At 31.0% G+C, this 9,505-nt stretch overlaps 1 protein-coding gene across 1 annotated transcript; it reads left to right on the top strand.

Annotated features, from left to right (window-relative positions):
• Nucleotides 1–664: 664 nt before the first annotated feature.
• Nucleotides 665–4,198, top strand: LOC114413193 (WD repeat domain-containing protein 83-like). Its single transcript, XM_028377449.1, has 8 exons — nucleotides 665–1,186; nucleotides 1,322–1,424; nucleotides 1,584–1,691; nucleotides 1,820–1,929; nucleotides 2,089–2,196; nucleotides 2,280–2,325; nucleotides 2,633–2,764; nucleotides 3,470–4,198. Exons 1-8 carry the CDS (start codon nucleotides 975–977, stop codon nucleotides 3,551–3,553), a joined length of 903 nt encoding a protein of 300 aa, XP_028233250.1. The 5' UTR covers nucleotides 665–974; the 3' UTR covers nucleotides 3,554–4,198.
• The last annotated feature ends 5,307 nt before the right edge of the window (nucleotides 4,199–9,505 follow it).

Below are 9,505 nucleotides of genomic sequence, written 5' to 3'. Positions count from 1 at the left end.
ATACTCCTTCAGATGATGAAATAATGTCACCATCGCAATACACAACACTTTTCATGTTTTTAGCAATAAAGTGAATATCAACCAAAGGTGTCGAGTTACATCACACCCCTATTGCTAGTTATATTAGATCATGTACTATTCGCTTATGAGTCATACCAACGACTAAGATTGCACCGATAAAATAAATAGTTTAGATTGCATCTATATTTAATATAGTTGATATGCATATAAAAAAATAGTGTTCAATCATTATATATTGGAAAAAATAGTGTCAGTCAAGTCAATTATTGCAAAGTTCAATCAATGAAAAAAACATCAATTTTTTTTAAAAAAAAATAATTTTAAAAAAAAGAAAAATATTGCAACCGAATCATAATTTTGTTGTGTTAATGGAGTATGAATAATGTTATACATTGAAATCATGGTCCTGCATTGCATGACCTACAACTGATCAATGCTAATGTGATAAAGGCATTCTGAGAATAAAAAAAGGGTCAATCAGTTGGCAGTGGCCCATAGTAATAGGAGTGAGACCAATAACAACTCCCTTCGTAATTCTGATTTCTGGACTCTGGGTCCTTTAGTAGTGACTTGGACATTCGGCGCAATCCATTTAAAAATTTAAAACCTGGCCTAGGCCGAGAAAGACTTGTATGGACTCACCCCTACCACATGATATTTTTAGAGACGTCATTAAAAGAAAAATATTTCTCTCTCTCTCTCTCTCTCTCTGCATTCATTCCTTACCCCAACTCTGTTTGTTCCTCCCTCGCCGCCGCAGAATAGCTCAGTGAATCGCGTCGTATTTTGGAGTTGGTTGAAGGGTTGGATTGGAGATTTGGGAAGAAGGTACAGAACGAGAACGTGGGTCTGCAAATGCAGTTGTTGGAGGTTTATTGGTTGTGTCTAACAACTCATATTTAATTTAGGGGTGTGTGTGTCTTTCTCTCCTAGAGCCTAGTGAAGTAGAAGAGATGAGCGTGAAAAATGATGTTCCTGGGAAAGAGGTAAACGTGCTGAAGGGTCACGAGGGTGGTGTGTTAGCCGCGAGGTTCAACACCGACGGCAATTATGTTCTAAGTTGCGGCAAAGACCGTACCATACGCCTCTGGAATCCTCACCGTGGCATCCATATCAAGACTTATAAATCCCACGCTCGCGAAGTCCGCGATGTCCATGTCACACAGTACTCTCTCTCTCTCAGAATCATGCATATTCGGAATTCTTCAATTTGTAGGGTTTATTTAGGTTTATTTAGGGTCAACACTCACTAGTTGAGTTCATGATAATACATTAATTATTTGCATGCTACTATTATCAGGGACAACTCCAAGTTATGTTCCTGTGGTGGAGATCGACAAATATTTTATTGGGACGTTGCAACTGGACGTGTAATTAGGAAATTTCGTGGCCATGATGGTGAGGTGAGCTATCCTTCTCCTATTTTTCACTTTTTCCATTTCTCCATTCTTTATTAACTTCTCTCACCCATTTGCTTCAATACCATTTTGGCCTTTTATGAGTGTTTATGCAGAAGGGTATAGATTACTATAGTTTCTGATTGATAATTTCTTCTTCTGCAGGTAAATGGTATCAAATTCAATGAGTATTCATCTGTTGTAGTCTCTGCTGGCTATGATCAATCGTTGCGTGCTTGGGACTGCAGATCCCACAGCACAGAGCCAATTCAGGTGCATTTCATCAAAATCATTCTCTTGCGTATTTTTTTTCCTTTAACAGTTATCTATTACATGCAATAGTACTCTATTTGTTTCTACATTTTGTCTTTTATTAATCTAGAGTTGCAATTGACATGCAGATTATTGACACATTTGCGGATAGTGTGATGTCTGTTTGTTTAACAAAAACTGAAATTATTGGAGGAAGTGTTGATGGAACTGTTCGAACATTTGACATTCGTATTGGCAGGTTTCTTTCAAACATAACTTCGAGACCATCATTTTGTAATTCATGTTTAAAACAGTCTATCAAGTAACGCAGTAGAGTGCTGTTGGACACTTTTGTTGTGGCCATAAAATTTGTTTGCATTGTGAAATTTTTGCTGACGATCTATTTTATATTCACCAGAGAAATATCCGATAATTTAGGGCAATCTGTCAACTGTGTATCAATGTCAAATGATGGTAACTGCATTCTAGCCGGTTGCTTAGACTCTACATTGCGTCTTTTGGACAGGTATGTTTATTGCATTTTTGGAAAAATTACTATGGTATGGGTCTTTATCCCTCTGCAAGTTTCATAGTTCTTTCTTGTGACAGGTCCACAGGTGAACTGTTACAAGAATATAAAGGGCACACTAATAAGGTTAGTCTGCAGATGCCTGAAACTGATTTTAGCACTTCCTACTTTTTAATGTTCTGCATATAGCCTTGTTTAAAGATACAGGACCAGGTGCAAGCTCCCAAAGAATTTGGGATACAAGTTGAGATTCACTGTCACTTATATATCTTTATTTCTGGACTATTATTTAGCGGTTCCTGCAATTGTTCATTCTTAAAGCATTTTCTTGTGTGATTTAACTTTTAAGTAACTTTACATGTTACAAACTTTTTAAATATTCGTCGTCTTCTTTTTTTTTTTTTTTGAATATTTGACCATTTCTATCCCTCAGTCTTACAAATTGGATTGCTGCCTTACCAATACGGATGCTCATGTAACTGGCGGCTCTGAGGATGGCTTCATCTATTTTTGGGATCTTGTAGATGCATCTGTTGTTTCAAGATTCAGGGCTCATACCTCAGTGGTAATTTCTTTTCACTAGTTTATTCTTTCTGGAAGCAAGCTGTGCAAGGGTGATACTAAAAGGACATTATAGACCTTTTCTTCATTAATAATTTGTCTTGAATCATGAATATGGCTGCTTCAAATTTTCAATTCCTCCTTAAGCCTCAACAAAGGAAAACTGATGCCTTGATACCCTTTTACAAAACTTGCTGTTTAATAATTATGAATTTTCATTTAAGCCATATATGATTTAACACACTTGTTCATTATGATTTAATTGATTTCTCACCATTTTTTTGGCATTGTGTTCAAAGCCCCGCAAGAAAATTGTTATCACAAACACTTGATAGTTGAAATAATATGGTAACTTTCTTCCAAAACAAAGATTCTCCCTCAACTTCCCAAGCAGTTATTCTTGATGGTACTTTGGTCAGTTGCTGATTATGTTTAGAGGAACTTTGTTATTTCTTTAACTTATGTTCCTTATGCTATATTTTATTATTGTCAGTTTCAAGTCTGATGATAATATCATCATTACCTTACCCTATGGGGTGAGATGCTTTATTTTGTTCCAAAAAAGCGTGCATGTTGCAGCTTGGACTGATGACATTTTGTGCTTTATAATATGATTGTCGTTTTACCTGTAGAGATGCATAGGTTTCTTTTATTTAACAGCCTTTTGAAGGATGTGAGAATGATATAATGCATATGGATTTTCTGTTAGGTAACAAGTGTTAGTTATCATCCAAAGGAAAACTGCATGGTAACTTCTTCTGTGGATGGCACCATTAGAGTATGGAAGACATAAAAACAAAATGCAAACACTAAGCTTATATGGTGTGTCCATGCAGCCCATAGCAATACCAATTAGGATAGTGATGATTACATGTCCAATTGCATATGGAGTCCACAGACACGATGTTACTTCCAAGTTATATATATATATATATCCTTTGGCAGATTTTGACCTATAATATGCGCTTTTCGTGTGGAAGATGGTAAACGCAAGGTGAGTTTGTTGGTTGCAGCATCTCTCTTATATACGGTCAAATCGCACACATTTTTTGACCTTCTGTCTCCGAAAGGGATAGGGTATTGTATTATTCACTTGTGTCCATAGAAGGAAAATGTTTTGTATACTATCCGTTATGTTGTGAAAATGAGTTTGTATTGCATCCGTTATATGGAGTTTTTGATCTTGGTTTTTACTGGTATAGTTGGAAAACTAGTTCCTGCGATGCTCTTATGTAGCTACAGATCTTTGCTGTGATTCATTCAATCCGTGGCTGGGGTTTTTCCATTGATCTAACCCAGCTCAAACTTTTTCGAATTTGTGGGCACCATCGTTTGGGAAAAGAAGACCCTTTTGTTCAAATTATTGATTGATGTAGACGTTTTGGACTGTTTATTTCGTTAATCCTTGGTTTAATTAATTTTTTACGGTTGATTGATATTTTTCATTTTAGTTAATTATAAAGGTTTTATTAGTTTATTTTTAATGCTCAGGTTTTATTTGTTAAATGTTAAATCGGTGTGAACGATTGATAACAGACGATTGAATTAAGACATGTAGAACCTAGTTGTCTTTTCCGCTTGTCAATTTACTTCGACATGTCTATAGGCTTTTTTGTTATATTAACATTTTTGACAATATAAAACGTTACCCACATTATAATCATAGTCACAATAGATGTGTAAACTTCTAGAACCACTTTACAATAGACCCTAGCACGAATATTTTGATCACTTCCTCTTGTTAATAATTTATGTATAAATCACCCGACACGTCGGCAAAGTAACTCAACAACTCATAGTTGCTCTTGCATCTGCCTGAGCCTGAGCCAAATTTCATGTAGCCAAACAAGTTATTGTTCTTGTTTTTGAGTATTTTATAGTCTCGCTGTCGCACTTTCTTGGCAAGAAGGATTCTCTTGTACATGTGACTTGCAATTATAACAATAATAATTACAATAGTGGCAGTTATTATCATTATCATGGTCATGATTGCATCTTGTAAATAAATATTCACCAATTTTTATATTGAATAGAAAAGTCCTATTTCAGATTAAACATGTCAAACGAACACGGTTTAAACATCTATTTGTCTAGGTAAAGTTTTTCTTTCTCAGGAACGTAATTTTAGTTAAGAAGAGAGTTAGTCACAACTTGTCGTTCTGGTACATACGGCAACTTTAACTAAATTTGGCTAGTTATATTCTGATGCTTGTGAGAGACACCGTACAGTTTTGATGGTGCTGCTGATAGAATTATGTAATGCCTATGATTTCCGTATCTCGCGAAGATATGTTTGATGCTTCAGTATCACATGTATGGTGCATATATTTATTCGAATTAAAATATGAACAAATAAGTATACCCTGCATTGCATAAGTATTTATAAATTAAATGTAAATTGAAAATATTTTAATGTTAGAACTAAAAAATGAAAGACGATTGTTAATGTTTATTATAGATATATTAATTAAGAAGTTAATAAAAATAAAATTGTCATTACAATAAATAACCAATTAAAGAAAATATTAAATTAATTTAATACTATAGAATACGTTAGAAATTTGTTATACAATGTAAAATTACAAGTCCCTTAAAATTAATTAGTGATAACGTATGTGAAATGCAGAGGCATTAGGGTCCTGATTTCAATGCATGTTATATTCCTCGTGGTCAACACATATAAAAATATAGTTTGATGGACATGCTATACCAATCTAACTTATGCATATTGAATAGAGTATTGATGTACTCTAAAAAGTAGGTGGTCTGTCCAATTTAACATTTCAATGAACCCAGGTAGAGAGAAAGACTTGTATATGGCGTTGTCCAATAATAATAATAATGATGAAGGCCCTTTACTTGTTGTGGTGTAGAACCTTTGTATTTTTATTTAAAGCAACTCGAAAGAAAGAAAGAAAGAAAAAGACATTTTTATTTTTTAAAAATAATAAAGGACAGAGGGGAGGAGCGAGAAGGTAGCAGCACCGACACTTTTGCTAGGTAGCCAACGTCCAACAAATGATCTATAAATCTGAAATGAATGGGTCCATTATGACTATGTAATGTAATGACTCAATTTTATTATTTTATTTTATTTCCTTTGTGAAAAAATAATAAAGAGAATGAAATGAAGGAAACCCCATTCTTCAGTTTTGTTGTGGCCTTAATTCTTAATTGAGTAGTAGCTAGTAGTAGCAGGGTTGCAGTTATAGGAAAGAAAGCATTGAACCCATGGCATTGATGCTAAGTTCGTACCAAAGAAGAACAAAAGAGAGGTTGTAATGAAATTGCTAGACTGGAGCCAGTGATTCAACATGCCAAATATCTTTGCCCGACATTGTGTCCCAACCCAATTTTTTTTTTTCTCTATAAAACTCTTTTTAGTTTTAGATTTGGTGTGGTATATGTAATGTGTATAGTGAAATTTGTGTTTTAGGGCATCGTGTGGTTCACAGTTCACTTTCCACCCAACACAAGCAAACACATTGCCAGCTGTTACCTCTTGTTCTTCGTGGGGCCCACACTAAATTATGATATTGGAACTTGCTCGGTTGTCCCTGGCCCCACCTCCCTCACATGCTTTTTAACGTGGCCTGTTGTTATTATTGTTATTACAAGACCATGGACTAACCCAATTATTATGAGTTTTGTAATTAGCACAACTTGCCCTTTTCCCATATACCCACCTTATTTTTCAGGTGACTTCAAATATGGAGGATGGAAGATTAAAAATTGTGCTATAGGAAAAAGAAATTGGCTACTCTTAACCTTTTTTGTTTTTTTACATTGAGGATTGACTTATTTTAATATTATCCGTGTGTTATGCCAAATGATTAAAAGTTGCTAAAAGTTTGATTGAAGTAGAAAAAATTATCATGATCATATGTGATGCTTCACCCACAGATCAAATTAAAATTCAATAATTATTAAACAATGCTTCTTCTTCTTTTTATTAATTATTTCTTTTGGTTTTTTTGTTGAAAAAGGAAGGCCGTACTAGCTTTAAGATTTTCTTTTCTTCTCTTTTCTTTCCGTAGGAAAATGCCCTTGTGACCATTAGCTTGCGTTGGAGTAGAGACCCTTTTGCGTTGCCATAACCATTCACGTTGGACATAGGCAAACGTTAACATTAGCATTTCATTAGTTGAAATTTTGCATCGACAAACGAATAACAAATTAATTAAGGTATCAATCGAGTCGATTTTACGAACCAAAATCCCTGTTCTTCCTGCTGCCATGCCTTTGTTTAAAGAGTTTTATATTCTTAATTAACTGAAATAATATAGATTTGACTTCTAAAGTAATTATTATGAAAATTAATGATTTTCATTTTATAACAATTTATGATTGAAAGACCTTCTAAAAATATATTAGTGTATTTCAATTAAATTTTTGTTATATAGAGAGAGACTTTAATCTTACAAAATATTTAAGATGAAGTAAATATGCATACATATATATATATATATATATATATATATATATATATATAATTTAAATATGTTTATATTAGTAGTTAGATATTGTGTTTGCCTCCATTAATATATTTTTTAACGACCCATCTTCTTACCTTATTTATTTTCCTTTTCTAATATAAATTTCCTTGAGAATTTTTTACTTTATTTGCATATTTTCTGATTGTGTTATCAAGAGTTAGTACTTGATTAAACTTTTTATATTTGGTTTGTTCTATTTTATTCTATTTTTCTTTTTTTTTTTACAATTATTTTGTTTAATGAGACGAGTCAGGTTGCAAATAAACTCTCTTAACTATCAACTCATGGCAGGTTAAACTAAGTTAAATGTTTTTTACATCACAAAAAAATAAGCTGAATTAGGTTAACTCATTTTTTAAATAATATGTGATAAGCTTACACAAATCAACGGGATTATCTTCGAGTATAGAATTGTGACAATGTTGTTCTAACTAAATTAATAGTTTTGTATTTAGGTTATAAATATACAATTAGATTAAATACTTATAAAAAAAAAACTTTAATGTTATAATGGTCATATATAACTCGAGTAAGAATACCTCAAGTGAAAATTAAATGTATCTTATAAAATAAAAAAAATCCACGAGGGTGGCTCCCTAGTCTTTATTTTCGGTTGTTGTAGAATACCTTTATGAAACTTAAAAGAACAAGTGTTTATTTTAGCCATCCAAACATATAACATGTGATGAAGTTACATTAATCGTTTATTTATCGAGGACGTGAAATATAATAACTAATGTCACGTGTTCTCCTATTTTAAGGATCAATTTAGCATTATTTTTTAGTATATGTTTGGGAGATCATAGAAGCATTTGCTTCGACTTTAAATAAAGAGTGTAGTATCAAGTATGTAGTGTAATGCAAATTTATATTTCAATTTACTTAAATTTAAAATGATATTAAAAAGAATAAAAGGTCTGGACATATATAAAAAACATATGTAATTAATTTAAATAAATAATATAAATAATGCTAAGAAAGAGTAAATTTTAAAACAATAAAAACTGTTTCGAAAGTATGAAAAATTTATATTTGAGATGAAAAAAAATCTTATACTATAAATTTAAGTTTTTTTTTAATAATGTGGAAGAATGAAGAATCACTCCCAATTTTATTTTTTTTGTGAAAGTGATTATTTTTTAAACGTGGAAATGTCTCTCATTGAACCTTCTTATTTTTTTATGCCACATGATGACTTCATTGTTACTTAATGTTTATTTTTTTATATTTTTTTTAAAGTAAAGGATTATTTAATTTTAAAAATTTATTTTATGTTAAGATATTATTCTCTCAAATTTTATTGTCTATATAATTTTTTTCTTTTCAAATCTCTAATATTTATACCCTAAAATTTTTCTTAATTTTTTTTCCAAACTTCTTGTTTTTTCTACTTATTTATTGAAACTATATATATATATATATATATATATATATATATATATATATATATAACTGTTGTATATTTAAAAGAAGTTGAATCTAAAAAAATACTTTTATAGCACACTTGCTTGTTTTAATATAAAAATATATATTTCAGCGAAATTAAAGCTGAGATTATAAAATATAAAAAAACAATATTAAGGGAAAATTGTAAATAATTAATAATTTACTATAAATAAAATAGTAAAATGAGATATATATTCACATTCAAGAGCAATGACTTACTTTGATAATATAAAAGTTATGAGTAAAAAAAACTTTAAATGACGAGCTCCCTTTTTTTAATCATTTTTTAGAGTATTTTTTCACTCAATATATGAAAAGGTAAAACATTCATTTTTTTTCCTATATATATATTATGTTACTAACAAAGCAGTTGAAGAATTTGTGGGGGTATAATGTAACATATCATTACTCGGGAATGGATCTTAATATTCAATCTTCAAATAATTTAATAAAAGGTTTCATTCAAAAAAAAGTTATAGGTTTAAATTTCATTATGTAAAAAATAAACAAATAATAATAAAGTATGTTCTTATTAGGTGTGATCAACTACACAAATCATATAATACCATCTATAAAGATGACAATGAGATAAGAAATACATGAATCTCGTATTTATGTAAGTAGTTGTTAATCAAATACTCGTAATTTTTTTAATATTTTATGGGTATAGATAGATATTTTACTAAAAAAATAAAAACTTTGATTACAACTTTTTTTTATCAATTTTTCCAATTTCCTTAAAAAAATTCAAGGTCAATTAAAATTATTCAAATATTCTACGTAATTATTCCGCACAAATATAC

The sequence above is a fragment of the Glycine soja genome, chromosome 5 (genome assembly GCF_004193775.1).
Source record: "Glycine soja cultivar W05 chromosome 5, ASM419377v2, whole genome shotgun sequence".
NCBI lineage: Eukaryota > Viridiplantae > Streptophyta > Magnoliopsida > Fabales > Fabaceae > Glycine > Glycine soja.
Note: the sequence above shows the minus strand (reverse complement) of the source record. Positions and strands in the feature narration are given on the sequence as shown.